We start from the raw sequence: 18,321 nt of genomic DNA on the forward strand, positions 1-18,321 counted from the left end.
TCAGTTTCTTCACCAGGCACGAATAAAACACATTTGGTAGGGACTCAGTGTTCTGCTTACAACAGGTCCTGTCAGATGATCCCCCTTAGGTTAGAAGCTGACTCAGCTACCGGCTCATCTTTTCCCTCCAGGTGAAAATGGCCCTTTGCCTATTGTCTCTTCTGTTTCAACACCCTTCTGCTCCTGCGTAGTCCCATTTAAAACTGACTTCCTGTTTTGCCAACAGCACTAAGGCCCATCGTGAATATCAATGAGTCTTTCACAGGACAAATTTTTGTTCATAAACTTAACATAGAACACATGTTCAATAGGTAATTATACAAACGAGTGACTATATCAATGAAACACAGTTTGAAAGAATGCGTTGTGGCTGGGCTGAGCCTGGCACATGGCTGTAATCCCAGCTACTAGGGTGGCCGAGGAAGCAGGATGACAAGTTCAAGACCAGCCTTGCCAATTTAGGAACACTTATCTCAAAATTAAAGATTAAAATAGGACAAGAAATGTCACTTAATGGTAGAGTGCTTTAGTACCATAAAAATGCACAGTAAGCACCTCATATTAATAAAGTGTAGAATATCCACATATTTGAATACATTAATGTAAATATTTGCATCTCATTTTAGTTAGACATTATGAGTTATTTGCAGTGATGTGTCATTTTCCCTTTGTTTTTTTTAGGTTTTTCTGAGACAGGGTTTCTCTGTGTAACAACCTTGGCTGTCCTAGTCTTTCTTTGAAGACCAGGCTGGCCTGGAACTCACAGAGATCTGCCTGCCTCTACCTCCCGAGTGCTGGGATTAAAGACATGAGCCACCACAGGCAACTCACTTTGTCTGTTTTAAACCCTTGGGTTAAGGTTAGGTTCTGAGATGTCTGTTATTGACAATGCACTGACCTGAATTCTTAGAACATTTAAATCTGTGTTTGATGCCATCCCTGTCCTCAGGAAAACACAACCTCAGAGTTCACGTATGACCACAGCCAGCAGATAGAACATTAGAAACGCCACATCAGGTGTGGATGTCCCATTATGTATGGCTAGGAGAGAAACACAGTGGCAACATAATATAAACTTTTGTTTACCTTGAATATTCCTTATGTAATAAGAGGATAAGTAATTGTTTGTTGTTTAAAGGAAAGAAGTTGTTAAACTCCTGGTATCGAAGCCACCCTAGCAAAGGGGCCATGGAGGATCGGGGATATGTAGCACACTGTCTGTTTTGTTGCTTGGTGAATGAGAAATGAAGAGAAAGAGAAGCGTCTACCTAAGCCTGGGAAAGGACCAAGGAAACTGGGAAGTACAGTTTTCATTGCATTGAGCAATTAAAAGGATATTCAAGACTATGGGAAGATGTCAGTTATCAGCTTGCAAGACACCCACCTTAAAGCCGAAGAACCTGGCCGGGCGGTGGTGGCCCACGCCTTTCATCCCAGCACTCAGGAGGCAGAGGCAAGTGGATTGCTGTGAGTTCAAGGCCAGCCTGATCTACAAAGTGAGTCCAGGACAGTCAAGGCTACACAGGGAAACCCTGTCTTGAAAAAACAACAACAAAAAGCTGAAGAACCTGAGGCAGAGGTGGGCAATGTGTGATGCATGCCGAACCTCACATTATCAGTGGAACATGGAACAGACACAGGGCAATAGGCCTCCAGAGCCTACACAGCTTTATCTGACAAGCAGTAACACACAGAACTCGGTCTAGGACAAAGATATTACACTGTTCTATGAAATACCTACAATAGCGCCTTATACATAATGGGCAGTCACTAATTATTCACTAAATGTATTTTTAAAATACACTAGTAAGGGGCTGGAGAGATGGCTCAGAGGTTAAGAGCACTGACTGATCTTCCAGAGGTCCTGAGTTCAATTCCCAGCAGCCACATGGTGGCTCACAACCATCTATAATGTGATCTGATGCCCTCTTGTGGCCTGCAGGTGTACATGCAGACCACTGTATCAATAATAAATAAATCTTTAAAAAAAAAAAATACACTAGTAAAACTAGCTGTTTGGTGTTATCAAGAAAACTTAAGTGATATCTGCAATATAGCTCTAGTCATCTACTTGGCATCTTCCCACTCTGCTGTCTAAGAGGTTATTCTAAATTTATCATGTCCAAACTGTTTCAGCTTTCCCCTACCCAGACCAGCTTCACGTCAAAGGAATTTTTCCTCCTTCTTGTTGATGGCAGCTCCATCATCATTCCCGTTACTCGTGATAAAATCCTGGGAATCGGGCCAGGCATAGCGGTGCATGCCTTTACTCCCAGCACAGAAGCTGGCAGATCTCTGTGAGTTCGAGGCCAGCACCGGCTACAAAGTGAGTCCAGGACAGATAAACCCTGACTCAAAAAAGCAAAACCAAACAAACAAAATGCCAAAACCAACCAACCAAAACAAAACTGGGCATTACCTTTGGTGGTTCCTGTTGGTTCTATTTTCAAAACACACCCCCAAACCAACTACCCTCCCAACCGTCTCTCCCTGCTTAGCTCAATTCATAGCCATCTTTCTCTTCATTAGTCCTAGTCTCCAGAGCCCTATTTTTACTTAGGCTTATAGCCAGTATACTCTTGAGAAACAGAACAAAGAGCAATTCTTTTAAAGCAAGTCAGAAGAGCAGTCTTTTGACCCATCTGAAGCAGACTCACTTCCATTCGCTTGGAGAAAGGGCTAACAGCATTGTTCATAACACTCAAGAAGCAGAAAGGATCTAAAAATCTCCATATGAATGTCTAAACAAATACATAATGTATTTGTTTGGTTGACTAATATATAGGAATAAGAAAAAATAAAGTACTGACAGGCACTACTCTTGGATGGCTCTTGAAAGCATTATAAATGAAAAGAGATGATGACAATGGGCCACACAGGATGTAACTCAGTTATAGGAAGTCCAGCACAGGCACCTCCACACAGAAAGCTCATTAGAGACTACCGAGGGTTGGAGGGAAAGCAGGAGTGTCAGCTAGGTATCCCAAGCATTAGTTAGAGATAATAATAACTATCCTAAAATTGACTATGGTATGGTACACCTCTCTATGAGTACACTAAAGCCAATCAGTTATATGCCCTAGAGAAAGATAATATAAAAGGCCTTAGCTTTGAAAGGGTTTGTTTGTTTGGTTTGTTTGGTTGGTTTTGGTTTTTTCGAGACAGGGTTTCTCTGTGTAGCTGTGGCTGTCCTGGGTCACTTTATAGACCAGGCTGGTTTCAAACTCACCACCACCATCTGGCTTGGGAAGGAACTTTAAACAAATTTTATGTGCACTAATGTTTTACCTACATGTATGTCTGTGTGAGGGCATCAGATTCCCTGGAACTAGAGTTACAGACAGTTGAGAGCTGCCATGTGGGTGCTGGGAATTTGAACCTGGGTCCTGAAAGAGCAGCCAGTGCTCTTAGCCACTGAGCCATCTCTCCAGCTCCAGGAATTTTTTTAGTGATTTATTTATTTTTGTTTTATATGTACTGGTGTTTTGCCTGCATGGTTTGTCTGTGTTAGGTATCAGAGCCCATGGAACTGGAATTACAGGCAGTTGTGAACTGCCACGTGTGTGCTGGGAACTGAACCCTGGTCCCCTGGAAGAGCAACCAGTGCTTTTAACCGCTGAGCCATCTCTCCAGCTCCATGGGAAAGAATTTAATATGTAGAAGAACGGGGGTGGGGGGGTGTAAAAAAAAAAAAAAAAAGACCAACAGCTCTAGAACATTTGAGGTGAGGAATAGATGAGGTAAAACCATGCTATGAAGGGTCTTTAACTTCATCATGTTTCACAGAAAGAGACTGGGAGGGACGTGAGCAAGTAAGTGAAATAATAAAAGCCCCATTTCAAGACCACTCTACCTGCCTGGGGTGTGGCTAGTGAGTTGCAGGTAAGTCCGGATGCAGGAAAACAGCTAAGAGCGGATGGCAGCAGATGGGGAGGGAAGGATAGCTGAGTGTAGGATGGAGCTAGAGATGGGCTTTGGGGTCCATTGGATAGAAATCAATGAAGCTGGTGACTTGAGATGCAAACCATGAAGGGCCAGAGAGCTTGAGTGCTGACACAGTTGGGCTTTGTGTACTTCTGAATTTGCTGCATTTGAGTTGTGTTTGAAAACAGGTACATACATAGAAAAGCAGCTTGAAAAACTGACTCTAGTATAGTCTAGTTATAGGATACTGAAGCATATTCTTTTTTCCTGGCTCCTTCGATTGCAAAATAGAGGTGACAGATGTGTTGTAAACCCCCGGTTGCTGTATTTGAATCCTGTTTTCCATATGTAGCTGTATTTTATGACCGTGAGAACACTACTTAACTTCTTTCCACCTCATTTTCACAACTTCCAACTGGAGATAAATCAATACAGATCTCATAGTGTCATTAAATATTGCACCCATTAGATGATACAGGCAAAATTCATAGGGTTGGCATAGAGTTAGCAGCTACTGTGGGAACTAATACTATTGTCTCACAGATTTGGTACAAAAAGATGAAATAATACACATAAAAACAACCACACATTAGGATGTTTAAGAATGTTAGTGAAGCTTATTTCCTTGTTTTTCTATGTAAATATAGTCTCAATCGAGCCTTTTATTCATGTTAGGTTAACCTCCATACTGTCCACAAAATTGACAATTAGAGATGGGAGATAAAGGTCAGTAAACATTGCTTGTGCAGGGGGAAAAGGATAAAATAGTGCAGAGAGAAGAGGAAAGGTGAGGAGGGGCAGAGGGAGAGACAGGGGGAAAAAAACCCATAGAATAGAAGATGTGGAACTTTGTGTTGACACAGGGCAAAAAGCATAACCCCCAGAGAAATGAACTGTTCTGGAACATACCTTGCTGTGAGGTGAATCCCCCAGCCCATGGCTGTGCTTTTTAATCTAATGAACAATGAAGAAACAGGTTTTCTTACATGAAGACACTCATTTGGCGGTATCAAAGGTACCATGACTTCTCCCTGAAGTTTTTGTGCATGGGACAGAGGTCCTTCATATATTTACTTATACATTTGTTTCTCCTCTAATTTATTTCACATTTACTGAGTACTAGGTATGAAAAAGGAGATAAAGAAGGAGAAGAAGAAAAAGAAGAAGAAGAAGAAGAAGAAGAAGAAGAACAAGAAGAAGAACAAGAAGAAGAACAAGAACAAGAAGAACAAGAAGAAGAAGAAGAAGAAGAAGAAGAAGAAGAAGAGAAGAAGAAGAAGAAGAACAAGAACAAGAAGAACAAGAAGAAGAAGAAGAAGAAGAAGAAGAAGAAGAAGAAGAAGAAGAAGAAGAAGAAGAAGAAGAAGAAGAAGAAGAAAGAAGAAAATCTCCATCCTAGCAGAGTTTGCTGTCTAGTGGAGGGAGAAGACAGATTAAAACAACAACAACAACAAAACAATGGGCACTCAAGGCAGAGGCCCCTCAATGTGTTCCTGTAATCCTGCAACCCACTTTAGGTCATCCAAGATTTAAGGGAGTAAGAGTGGACGGGGGTGGGGTGGGGGGGGGATAATTATGTTGAGGCTCTCAGTGGCTTAGGCTCTAGGGTTGCTGTAACAGTGCCTTAGAACATGAGAAATGTGTGGACATGCTGTTGTCTTGTGTTCCTTCAAGGTTCTTTTGGGAAAACCCCATTGTTTATCTTTTCTAGCTTCTTGTAGCTGGGTCTATATTGCTGGCCATATTCCTCCCATCTCTGTGCCTTATTGTAAGCTTTCCTGTGTGCTGTAGGCTTTGATCTTTTGAAAACCTATTTTATTTGGGGTTCCTTAATGCCTGTGACCTGCCTTCCAACCCACCGCCCTTAGATACGAGAGAAAGACGGTTAGTAGGGACAGGGGATGTAAACCTTTTTAGACTCAGTTTCTTGAGGGTGATTCCACTCTTTGTCATCAGGATTAAAGCAGTCCTGCTAAACAGCAAGCAGCTTCTAAAAAGACAGCAGTAGGAACCAGCAGCAGTGGGAGCAACAGCAGGGACCAAGAGCAGCCTCTTTTCTCAGAAATGTTTCTCTCTAGGAGCATCTTGAAGTGAAGTGATATGAAGCCAAGTGACGAGAAGCGATGCAAAGTGATGTCTCTCTTTCTGCCTCTGGGCTCTTATTTATTTTCTCTCAGAGTCTCTAACAAGTTTCAGCTGGCAAAACCCATGTTCCTGCACGAGGCAGTTCTCAGCTGACAGAGATCACTCACACCCTCTCACAAATCAGTTCCCAGCTGACAAATTTCATGTGCCTTCTCATGAGGCAGTTTCACAGCTTGCACTTGGGACCAAAACAAAAACATGTTTACATAACCAAAACGTCCACTTCAGTGTGCTCATGTCTTTACTTTGTTGCTGTTCCAGGAGGATCGAATCCAGGGCCTTTTTCATCCTAGGTAAGGATGCCACTGCTGAGCTACATCCCCGGCTCCTCTTCTGTCCCTTGCAAGAACACAGTCCTTAGATTCAGGGCCCATCTGAGACATGGAAAATAAATTTACCATAAGAAAATTGCACCTCCCGTCTTTTCCAAATAAGGTAATTTCACCGATATTTGGCTATTAAGAATACTGAATTTATCTTTCTTAGTGGTTACCTTTCAATTTATTATAGTCAATAAAAAATATAAAGTTTGGACTGGGGAGATGGCTCAGTAGTTACGGGCATCCACTGCCTTTGCAGAGAGTGTAGGTTCAATTTCCAGTACCCACAAGGCAGTTTGCACTTGTCCATAACTGTAATTTCAGGGGATTTGATGTTCTACTCTGACTTCCAAGGCCACCGGGCACACACATGATGCACAAGTGCCCACACAGGCAAAACATTCAAATACATAAGATAAAAACAAATAATCTTTAAAAATATGACATTCTCCTTTGCATTCTCACACTCACCTTTCTTCCTTCCAGGTTAGGAAAAAAAAAAAAAAAAGATAGCCTCTCAGAAGTGTGTGTGTGTGTCTATGTAGAACTAAATGAAGCAGATGAGTTACCTAAGATAGAGATGTTCATGTGATCATAACAGCTATTAATATGATCCAAGGCCATGGTTAGACTGACATTGGTTGTGGACTCTCAATGACAAACTAGGTTGATTGTCCAGAATAATTATTTTCTCTTGACCATACATGACATTGGTGAATGTAGTCAATGTTAATACTCTGCAAAGTTCTCCACTTAGCCATTTCCCACACATGTCATGTATAGCAGTAGCTGTTGAGTCAATGACTAGAAGAGAGTTGAGTCAACACAGCAGCATGGGGAAAGAGTCAGAGCACACACATGTCATAGTTACACAGGGTGTGAGATCACTCGACTACATACAAACAAAAGTATTGACCTCTGATTCACTCAAAACTCAATTCCAGTGGCATTATAGACAGCAACAAGATGAATAAAATCCAACCAGTAGGACAAAATGAGGGATGGAACACTGCAATAGGCAGAGGTTTCTTATATAGGTACCAAACGATGGGAAAAGAGATGGGTAAAGAGCGAAGAACTAAACCTTTATAACATACACCAGAGTTTGCCAAGGTGGGGACCATCAGTCAAATCAAGCCTGCACATTCCATGAAGCAGCTTGTGAAGTAAAAATAGCTTTTCTATTTTTATATCGGTGAAGAAATCACAAGCTGGTACTTTGTAATATGTGAGATATACATGAACTTCGATTTTAGTGTTCATAAATAAATTTGATTGGAATATAGTCAAACTCACTCAAGCAAGCTTACCCAATAGTAGCTCCTCTAGCTGCTGTAGGAGGAAAGTGGTGGAACTGACTAGTTGCCATGGAGATCACACACCCTGCAAAGCCTAAAGTAGCTACTTTTTGGCCCTGCTTAGAAAATTCTGCTAACTTCTAAAATGTAGAATCAAGAAAGTACAAAGGTAAGTTACAGACAAAGAAAATAGATTCTCCATAGAGAAGACATTTAAGGGAGGGGCAAACACCTTGACCACGTACCTCACTAAGGAATACACACAGAGCTGCGTCTGGCAGAGCCCACCTTTGATCCCATCACTCAGGAAGGCAGAGGTAGGCAGATTGCTGTGAGTCTGAGGCCAGCCTGGTTTACAAAGTGAGTCCGGGACAGCCAACACTACACAGAGAAACCCTAAAAACAAACAACAAACAAACAAAAACACACACAAATGTTTAGTAAGCACATGGCACAATGCTCATTAGAGAAATGCCTACTAAAACCACAACGAAATACCCACATATACCCACCAGAATGGCTAACCCCCGAAGGCTTGACAGGTGTGGCTGTTCTGAAGCACTCCTGAATAGCACTTACCACATGGAAACAGAACCATCCTGTGAGCTATGCCTAATAGAAGGAGAGCAGCCGGCTGCAAGAGAAGGCTCATTAGCAGCCTTATCCACACAAGACCACAAAATACAAATAACACAATTTTTACACAAGACCACAAAATACAAATAACACAATTTAGAACAACTAAGTCATGACCTATGAGGAACTGGGATGATCTACGGCAAGTGAAAAGGAATGACGTAAGCTACACCAAAGAGCCTGGGATGGTCCTTTCAGACGCCATATTGAATATGGTAACATAGGGATGTTATCCTCATGCATACTGGATACTGGTTGTAAGAGGTTCAACAGTGAACAATTCAACTTTGGCTAACTTTGGTGAAAGATCATTAACTGGGCAGTGGCTAGGGAAGCCATTAAGGCATTTGATTGGATGTCGTTTGTAGCCAAACACATACATTTGTATAAAAGGCAATAGTATAAGGTTAACAAGTGAACTTAAAGATTGACAACCAATTACTTGTATAGCACAGAGCGCATGTGCGTTATTCTACAACCAAAACCTTAAAAGTGAGAAAAGAGGATAAGTATGTGTGTGAGGTAGAGACCTGAAGCATCTGTTTCTGTGCACTGAAGTTGTCACACCCCCTTTCAGCTGTGTTCTACACCCATGACTTGTATGTGCTGGACCTTTCTCTGGGAGCCCTGCGGTGAGTCCTAACTCTCTTCCAGTCATGACTGCTGCTGATTCCTTGTCATGTCACATGGAAACACATACTTTGATTTTTGTCTGAGATTATAGTCTTTCTGGCGGGAAAAGAAAGAAAGAAAACAAAGGAAGGAAAAAACAAACAAAACCCAACGAACGCTCATGAAGGAAACGATCCCAAGCTCTAATTTGGTCATCTCCTAGTCCTAGTGGGGAAATCCTAAGAGCATGGGTGCTCAGAAAAGCCTGGTGCATGTGTAAATAGCAAATAAATACATGGATGCATATAGCAAGTAATTACACATACAGAAATGCCTTGAATGTGTATGCAGGACACATATATTTGTGAATTTGTTGAACATATGGGCGCATGCGCACACGCAATCACCCACCACTTCCTCTCAGACAAACACAAATAAGCAGCCACTTCAGAAATCTTTATCTTCCTTCGTATAAATCAGACAGAGGGCAGAGGGCAGTGTTGATTAATGATTACAATCCTCTCTTCCTGGGTTCGAGTCTGGGACTCAGTCATTGGCAGCCAGTCACCTTGCAACCAGTTTCTTCACCTCCCTGTGCTTAGCAACCTCATCTTTAATTACCTTTTTTTTTTCCTTAAGATTGATTGATTGATTTTATGAGTGCTTTACCTGCTTGGTGTACACCTGCATGCCAGAAGAGGGCACTGGATCCCAGTATTGCTGGTTGCGAGCCACCACGTATAACTCAGGACCTCTGGGACAGTAAATAGTGCTGTTAACCACTGAGCTCTCTCTCCAGCCCTAAAAAAAAAAGATGTGTCTGTCTGTCTGTAATTCTTATGGTTGTTTAGAATTCAAAGTGAGCTAACGGGTATAATAACTGGATGCTTAAAGGGGAGGGGGCAAAGAGGGAAGAAGGTAAGAAGATGGGACCAGGAGGAGAGGAAAGAGGGGGTGCGTTAGGGATGTAAAGTAAACAATCATATAAACAAATAAATGGATGCTTAACAGCTCCATGAGGGAAAGAGTTAGCACGTTCATTTGCTTGTTTAGTGTGTTTGACTTACCACAACACCTCTAGTTCCTAGAAGTGTTAGGCGCATACATAGTAGACATCCATTAAATATCTACCAAATAAGTGACCAGCATCCCTTCTTCAAAATCTGCCCACTGTCGCCTGACTACTGTTTATTCACCACACAACAGCTCCAGCCAGTCCTCAGCCTCCAGCTACATTTTCCCTCCGGTAGCCTGAGCGTTTTTCTCAGGCGTCACAAGATGGCAGCATGAGTCTCCTTTTGAGTGAGCAGAGGCCTCTTCTCTACCTTGTCTAGAGCTCTGCAGTATCTCCAGTAGCTGGTTTTCCAAGCCGGCCTACACCCTGGGCTTTTGTTTTGCCCCATCCGTATTAACTGCGTGAAGTGTTGCAGCGTTCACGCTTTGCACCCCTAACTTTGAGCTAGTTAAAGAAAAGAGTACTTACAACTTGTGAAGAGGGAAAAATGTTGATGTGATTCCAAGATAGCCTTACAGCAAGCCTGTTTGGTGTTCCTAAAGCTCTGTTTCTCTAACAACCTGCTTGACAAATGACAAGCCCCAAATCTCCTGTCTCAGAAACATGATGTCAAACGACATTGTGATCTTACCATCTTGTAAGAAACAGCAAAACAATTAAAGCCTAACAAAAACAAAGGAAGGCCAGTTCTGCAAGGCATCGCGCAAGGCCTTCTGGGAACTGCTGGGCAGAAGTGGAACCCTCTGAACATCTTCCTGAATAAGGCCTTGTGGGATGAAGACAGTCTTGATTTAGAAATGAACAAACCTGAGGGGGCACAGTGGCTCACGACAGTAATCCCAGCACTCTTTGTGAGTTTGAGGCCAGCCTGGTCTACAAAGTGAGTCCAGGACAGCCAAGGCTACACAGAGAAACTCTGTTCAAAATAACCAACCAAACAACAACAGCAATAACAACAACACAAAACGAAGAAAGAAATGAACAAATCTGGTTTCTAGTGGGGCTTCAGGAATCTCTTTACCTCCAACCTAAGCCAAGCTCATGCCCTCCAGGTTTCTGCCTTTCCGAAGAAAGCATAACATTATCTCTCCTGCATTCAGAGGAAAGGGAGAAATTGTTCTGTAAGTTGTACTACGTGGCTGACTTTGCATGGCATGAGCTAATGTGAGAATTGCTTTCACTTCATCTGCAAGAAAACTGGTTCCATCCAGTTGAATAGGCTTGCCTAGATTTTCTCATCAGTAAAATGGGACTAATGAATACTGAAGTCATGTGTGTTGTAGAAACAGTATTCATTTAATGCATTGTTTATTTTAACTTTTGCAGTGCTGGTGACCAAACTCCAGGCTTTTCAACATTCACCTGTCTGTTATGTACCAGGTGGTTTCAGGTGTATTCTTTCATTAAAAAAAAAAAAAATTTTTTTTTTGAGTCTTCCAAGGAAGAAAAAAAAAAAAAAAAATGCCAGCCTCACTTAAAAGTTTTGAGGAAAGTGAAGGCTGGCCTGGTTCCTCAGTTTGCATCAGGTCAAACAGCAGAGACAAGAGTTTCTGATCTACATCCCTGCTCTGTCCTGCTTTGACCAAGGAGGTTAAGTGTGGAGATACTCAAGATATCAAATTCAGTGTTCACGGAAGCCAGCCAGGCCGCTTTGATTAGTACGGAGCAGAGGAGGAGTGGGTCAGCGTTGAGGAACCTGGATAAACGGGCACTTTCTAGCCAAACTGATGTCTTCTTCTTCATTTTCACAACTTAAACCATGGGGATCTCACTTTTTGAGAACACAACTTTGTGCAGAGGGACTCTGGCATTTTTCCTTCAAACATTTCCAGGGCCAATTCATACCTGTTTTTTGAAATAAATAAACAATTCAAGATAGATAGATAGATAGATAGGATTATTTTGATATCAAGGGCTAAAATGATTAAGTAGATTTTAGGGATTAAAGGGGGGGAGAAGGGGGAGAGAGAGAGAAAGTTATGAGGTAACCAGAGATTTAGAAATGAAGGCGATTAAAACTCCTGGGAGGGATTGGATATTTGAGAATGACGCGCTGTTGTTGCCACACGCAGTAAGTCACTCTTATAAAGGCATTTATCCCTGCTGATGTGATAGTTTTTACACAGCCATGCTAGTGAACTGGCTGTCATTTTAATGCGTAAGTTTGGGTAAGCTATGTTTACCAGGAATTTTAATTACTTAATGACTTTGAGATGACACCACTGTGAGCTATCATCATGCTGGCTTCGCTGCATTTTATTTGCTGGTGAGATGGCTCAACTGTCAGGTGTAAAGCTGAGGAGAGGGAGGAGGAGGGGGATGAAATGGGATGGAGAAAAAGTAAAGTCGGGAGACCTTCAGACTTATATATTTATATATGATGAGGCTGATTTGCATCTGCTTACCTAAAGAATTAGGTCGACACTGTACTTTATGTCTCGTTCAGGTCAATTTTAACAAATAGTTCAAATATTCTGTTCCCTTGAGAGCTATCCAAATTTAATCTTGTTTGCATAGAGTTGCACGAATCAATTAACACCATGATCTTCTAGCTAGGAAAGCCCTGCAAATGGAAATAGAAAGCTATATTTAAACATTCATTTATCATCATTTTTTTATTGGTTTTTGGAATAACATATTTTTATCTTTCTTAATAAGTAATTGAGTTTAAGCCAGAGAACCTTAACATAAAATAGCTTCCTTGAACTGAAGGGCTCAGGGTAGCAACTCAGGAATTTGTTAAGAACGGTGAGGATGGCTTAGCTACTATGCCATTGAACAATAAGGGACGTTCGGCTTTTAAAAATTGTGTTTATTCTCAATGTAACTCATCTTCCAGATGAGGAGGCGCAGGTGGAAGTACAGCGGGAGATCGCTGAACTTTACTTGGCTGTTTCTTGGGCAGTCGCTTTCACCACTGCTCTTTCAGACCTCCAAGGCAGGCCTTGGAGAAGCAAGTCATGGTCACTTGTGAAAAGGAAAACAAGATAGAAGGAAATGGAGGTGCAGATGCTTGGGGGACCCAAGGTTTCGGGGGGAAAGGCTAGAGGAGGCTGCAGCTTCCAAAATCTGCCTTTCTTTTCAGAGTGGAATTCTGAAGGTTTGGCAAGTGTGAATTTCAAGGGAAGGGTTATGGTTGTGAAGATGGTTGTGGGCCGGGAAATGACTCTGGTCCCCAGACTTCCTTCTAGAATACAGTTAATTACAACATTAGCTTCACGTTTTTGCTGTTGTTTTAACAAGTGAGGCTGTGCTGTTTTTCCTGAAGGGGAATTGAAAGGAGCATTTCTTAAATGCCAGGGGGTCTTACCTGCTCTCCTTTGAGTGTGTGTGTGTGTGTGTGTGTGTGTGTGTGTGTGTGTGTGTGTGTGTGCCATTTCTGATTGGCAGCTGACCTGTCCACTCCCAAGATTCCTTGGAGGCATCTTGCTTTTAAAAGACAGGATTTTGCCTTTCCTTGCCAGTCTCATTGTCAATCAGCTCCAAGTTGAGCATTAATTCAGCACACTTCAAACCTTGAGCACCAAAAAGACTCAGCGAGGATAATAATTTCTACAAATGACTAATTTTTTTTTTTTTTTTTTTTTTTTTTGTGCTAGTAACTCACACCAAATTAGACTGAGGTGAGTATTACAAGGGTGACCTAAACAAAAGATTGAAGGTGAAATTAATTCTGTGCAGAAATCAAGCAAGGGCACAAAGAGAAGGAGAAAGAGTTGGCTAACTAGGCGAGGAAGGCCTGCAGCGTAGGCAGAGGAGCAGGACACCACGGGAGTGCAATTCAAGAGGCCTGTGGGTGGGATACAGGGTCATAGAACGCTCCAACAAGGCAGTCAGATATGATCTGTACTATGTATCTAAAAGCTGGAACCCGTGGCTGATTAAGAGTGATTAGTCCTCTCACAGAGGACCCAAGCTGGGTTCCCAGCTCCCACACAGTGGCTCACGCCATCTGCAACTCCAGTTCTAGGGATGTGACACCTCTTATGGTCTCTGTGGGCACTGCATGCATTTGGTGCATAGACATGCATGCAGGCAAAACACTAATAATAACCTTTTTATAATACTAGAGCCAGTTGGGTGTGGTGGCCTTTAATTCCAGCTCTTGGGAGGCAGAGGCACGCAGATCGCTGTGAGTTTGAGGCCATCCTGGTCTATAAAGTAAGTTCCAGGATAGTCAGGACATATAGAGATATAGAGCGACATTGTTTTAAAAAATAATAATAAGAAAGAAAAAAAATAAAAAAGAAAGAAAAGAAAAGGCTAGAACCATTTCCATCTCTGTATTACGGAAATGACCCTTGGAAGAAATGTATACTGTACACTGTGTGCTATGCTCCATGCTTGGTAATATGGAAGATGTAAGGGAGGGTCCTGGCCCTACAAGTTCATTCTCTGTCCCAAAGTAGGGAGGGGAGAAACAACTCATAAAAATAATCAACATTATGAGAGAATTCAAGGGAAAACATTAGTTTCCTTGAACGTCAAGGCCAGTACCACTCTTGCTGCTCTGGAGTTCCCAGGGTGGCACACGTACGCTGGAAGGCCAGCTGGGCTAGCAAAGGAGCGGACAGACATGACTTAGGAATTCCCACATTCAGAAATAGAAGTATTGCCTCAACTTATGGAGCTCTTCTGATGTACAAGCTCTAGAAGCTTCCGCCAAGTAACCGATTATATCCCCACCATGACTGCTCGGAGAGAAATACTTAGTGTCTGCCGTTTACTCATGGGGAAACTGAGGTTCAGAGACATAGCCAGGATCCTAGAGCAGGGGGGTTGGCTCCGGAGTCTTTTACCCCATAGTATTTTCTGAATCTAGCACAATTAACCGGTGCTGAGTGTTAAAACTAAAACAACAACAAACTCACCTTTCCTTTAAAATTGTATTTTTAGGATAATCCAATTCAAGGCTGAAATTTTTAAGTTAAAAAAAAAAATCATTTTGGTATCAAAGACCTCCTCTCACCCCCCTCTCCTCACTCCTAATCCAAGGCCAGCAAGAAACTGTTTCGTTTTATTTATATGTATTTTTCCTTTTGTGACACTTTGGAGTTTCTGAACGCTAGGGGCTCCCGGATTCTCTAGTTTGAGAGCAACTTTTCCTTTTAGGATTTTTTTTTTTAAGGGGGTGGGGGAAATGTGGCCTTAATTATCCTACGTTTTAGGCAGCTTAAGGAAGGGGCTGTGCTTTCAGAATCCTGTCGGAGCCAAGTAAGGAGGTCTTTCTCCTCCCCCCTCGCTTTTTAAAGGAGCTCGTGAAATATAAGCTCAGAAAACAAACCGAGCGATCACAGCGGCAGCCCGGGCGGCAGCAGCAGCAGCAGGAGGAGGAGGAGCAGGAGGAGGAGGCAGAGTTGGAGTTGGGCAGACGCCGCGGAGAGCTGCGGGACGCCGCGGAGTTGCAGGGCTCCGCGCTGCTCCATTCATTAAGTCGCTGCGGAGGACCGTGGCGGGACGCCCACCGCTACCCACTCGCAAACTCCAGCACGCAAACGCACGCCAGCCGGCCGCGTCCGGGGCAGCACAGCTCTGCAAAAGTTCCTGCTCGGGATTTGGCTCTCTTCCCCTTGGACTAGCGTACAGTTTGGGGTTGAGAGGAAAGCAGAGGCGCCCAGAGGGGAAACCGATCCGCGTCTGCAGTTGGAACTACTCGGCCGGGCTGCACTCGGCGCTGCCGCGTCCCTAACCCGCAGACCCGCTCCAGAGCAGCGGCACCTCGCAGCGCCGGGGGAGGCTTCCCGTAGCCAGCGCCATGCAGAGCTACAAGTACGACAAGGCGATCGTCCCAGAGAGTAAGAACGGCGGCAGCCCGGCGCTCAACAACAGCCCGAGGAAGGGCGGCAGCAAGCGGGTGCTGCTCATCTGCCTCGACCTCTTCTGCCTCTTCATGGGTGAGTGAAGCCCCACGGGACCCACACCACCTCCCTCTGGGCCTCAGACTCCGGGCCCCGCCTCGGTGTCAGCCTCTGGGGCCATCCCCACCAAGCGCCGTACTGGCCGCGAGCTCCCCGTGCTCGCGGACCCCCAATCCCTGGCCTGCGAATTCAAGTTGGGGCGTGCTTGTGCGTTCGCGGCAGCTGGAACCAGCTCCCTAGTGGTGATTTCCAGCTGGGAGCCCTGCACAGCACCCTGGAAGGTGTGGGGTCGAGCTCCAGGATCGGGAGGCATCGTGTGGCCCTCCGTCCTGCATCTGAGTCTGATGTGAGACCCATCTCGGTCTCCGGGCGAGCCAGGCTTCTACCAGAGTGGCGCTGCTGGTCCCGCCTGCATGTAAACATCCACCCTTTCCGTCGCGCTGCCTTGCAAGGCCAGTCGCGCAAGCTGGCCTTGTCACTCGCTCCTCGCGCGGCTGAAAGCCCCCAGAGGGTGGAACGGGGCTCTCCCTGGCCAGGTGCTGGGCACGGAGGAGCGCATCACTTGTTGAGCGCCTACTGTGTGCCAGGTGGTAGGAGGCTTTGCGGGCAGAAGTTTTAAATCAGCTCACTCCCTGATTTCGTGCCGGGAGGCCACTGAAGGGAAGCCAGCCACAGTCTTGCTTGGGGACCACAGTTGAGCTGCACAGCCTCAAAGTCGAGGTGCTAGCTCACGTCTGCGTTTGCAGGACAGATTCATGCTTCAGCTGGGAGGGCGGTGGGAGTCAAAGAAAGTGGAATGGGAGGGGGGGGAGGATTCCTTGAATCAGGCTAGGGGAGTGAGAAGTAATTGACGCGAACCCACCATAGTTCTAAGGTTGAAGTAAAAATCGAAGTTTTACCTTTTAAGCGAACTTTGGTGTAAATCAAAGTAAGTATGCAAAACGTGTCACCAGAGCACTGCCCCTTTGCCATTAGCTGGCTGTACTACCTAACTGCCCTCTTGGCCTCAGGTTCCTCCTCAGTTGACCGAGTGGGTTCAAGTAGATGGTCTGCGAGGCCCCTCCCTGCATTAAAGAACTCGGATGTCTTCCAGGAGCTGCTCTGCCAGCGCTGCTAACTGAAGAAACATCTGTGTTCCCAGTTCAGTTCCCTCAAAATAGAACTGCAGCACTGAGGCTTCAGCCCCCTTAGAAGGGGTTAGTCCGTGCAGATTGTACCGACCTAGGTCAGCTTCCCTTGTGTGAGGACTCACACAGCTCTTGTTCCTGCCCAACCACCCTCAGAGAAAGCTGTGAGCCGGTGGCTTCTTTAGAATGTGAAATGGGCTCTTTAGAATGGCTCTCTTCAGGTAGAGACAGTTGGAGGTCAGACTGGTCTGTGAAAGGGAAGGGAGTTTTTATGTGGACCCCATTCTCTGCTCAGTTCAGTCGCTCAGCATTAGGATGCTATGTAGAGATCTGTCACTGGGGGGCCTACCTTCCTGGTGGCGGCGGGCTTGTTTCACGGATAGTACGCTTAAGGGCTTATAATCAAGCTGTTGATTTTTTTTTCTTTAAGACCCTCGAAGGTCCTGGGATGAGAGGAGTACGGGGAGCACGCTGTAAACAGGTTGAAGCTGTGTGCAGCTAACTTGGCTGAGCCCCCCCTGGGTTTGAGTGTGTCCTTGGTGGGTGGGATCAGCGCTTTCCCTGCTGCCTGTGCAGGCGAGCTTTGCCGTTAGAAAAGCAGAGCAGGACTTCCCCGACTGCCTTTGCACTCACTGCTCTTGTTTCTAGACACACTCTTCAGATTGGGGTGGGGGAGGTGCTCTCAAAGATGTTGCATTCTTATTAAAAGGAAGCCGTGTTAGCAGTGGGCAGAGTCATACCTGTCAACTGTGTTTTGCTGGGTGTTCAGGCGTGGAGTATGTACGTGAATTTCAGCTCTTTATTTGCAGCAAGTGTCTCCCCAGAGTGAAAATTCTAAACCAGCTGTAAAACTTAAGCATAAGCACAAACTATAGCACGGTATTACTGGCTAAATACCTTCTAACACCTTTAATTGGAAGAACTATCTGGAAGATTAACATGTATCTTGAGGTGGTTACGCAACCTAACTCTGTTTGGCTTCCAAAAGAAGATTTAATAATACAACATGTGATTTTAATATTCTACACACTGCAGTCCTTAAAAAAAAAGTTTCTACTTGGTTCAGTTTTTGCCTAAGACTGTCAGTATGATTTAATTTTTCTACAGTTTATTGATCATATGGTCTGCATTACAGGGCACTAATATATTAGGAAGAGAGACAGTTTTCTGTTTATTCTCCCATAGGAATACAGACCAAGCTTCATCTTCTAGTATTGGAAAAACTAAAAGCTGATGTGCTGTGTGCCTGTTATGTAAGTGGAAATATGCGAGTGCTTTAATTTGCTTCATATACCTCTCCAGAACGTTAAATTCCGGGTGAAGAACAAGAAGCCCACTCTTGTTTGAAGGGGAAAAGAATCTGGTGTCAGAGAACCCTGCTGGGAG

The 18,321-nt window shown here is 44.2% G+C and overlaps 1 protein-coding gene across 1 annotated transcript in view; it reads left to right on the forward strand.

The window, feature by feature from the left end:
* The first annotated feature begins 15,163 nt into the window (after positions 1-15,163).
* Plpp3 (phospholipid phosphatase 3) overlaps positions 15,164-18,321 on the forward strand; it is a 79,520-nt gene continuing 76,362 nt past the window's right edge. The window contains exon 1 of the mRNA XM_051171961.1: positions 15,164-15,844. Coding sequence (XP_051027918.1) covers positions 15,706-15,844 — 139 coding nt within the window. The 5' untranslated portion in view covers positions 15,164-15,705. The remainder of the gene's footprint in view (positions 15,845-18,321) is intronic.

Source organism: Acomys russatus, chromosome 29 (assembly GCF_903995435.1).
Source record: "Acomys russatus chromosome 29, mAcoRus1.1, whole genome shotgun sequence".
Lineage (NCBI taxonomy): Eukaryota > Metazoa > Chordata > Mammalia > Rodentia > Muridae > Acomys > Acomys russatus.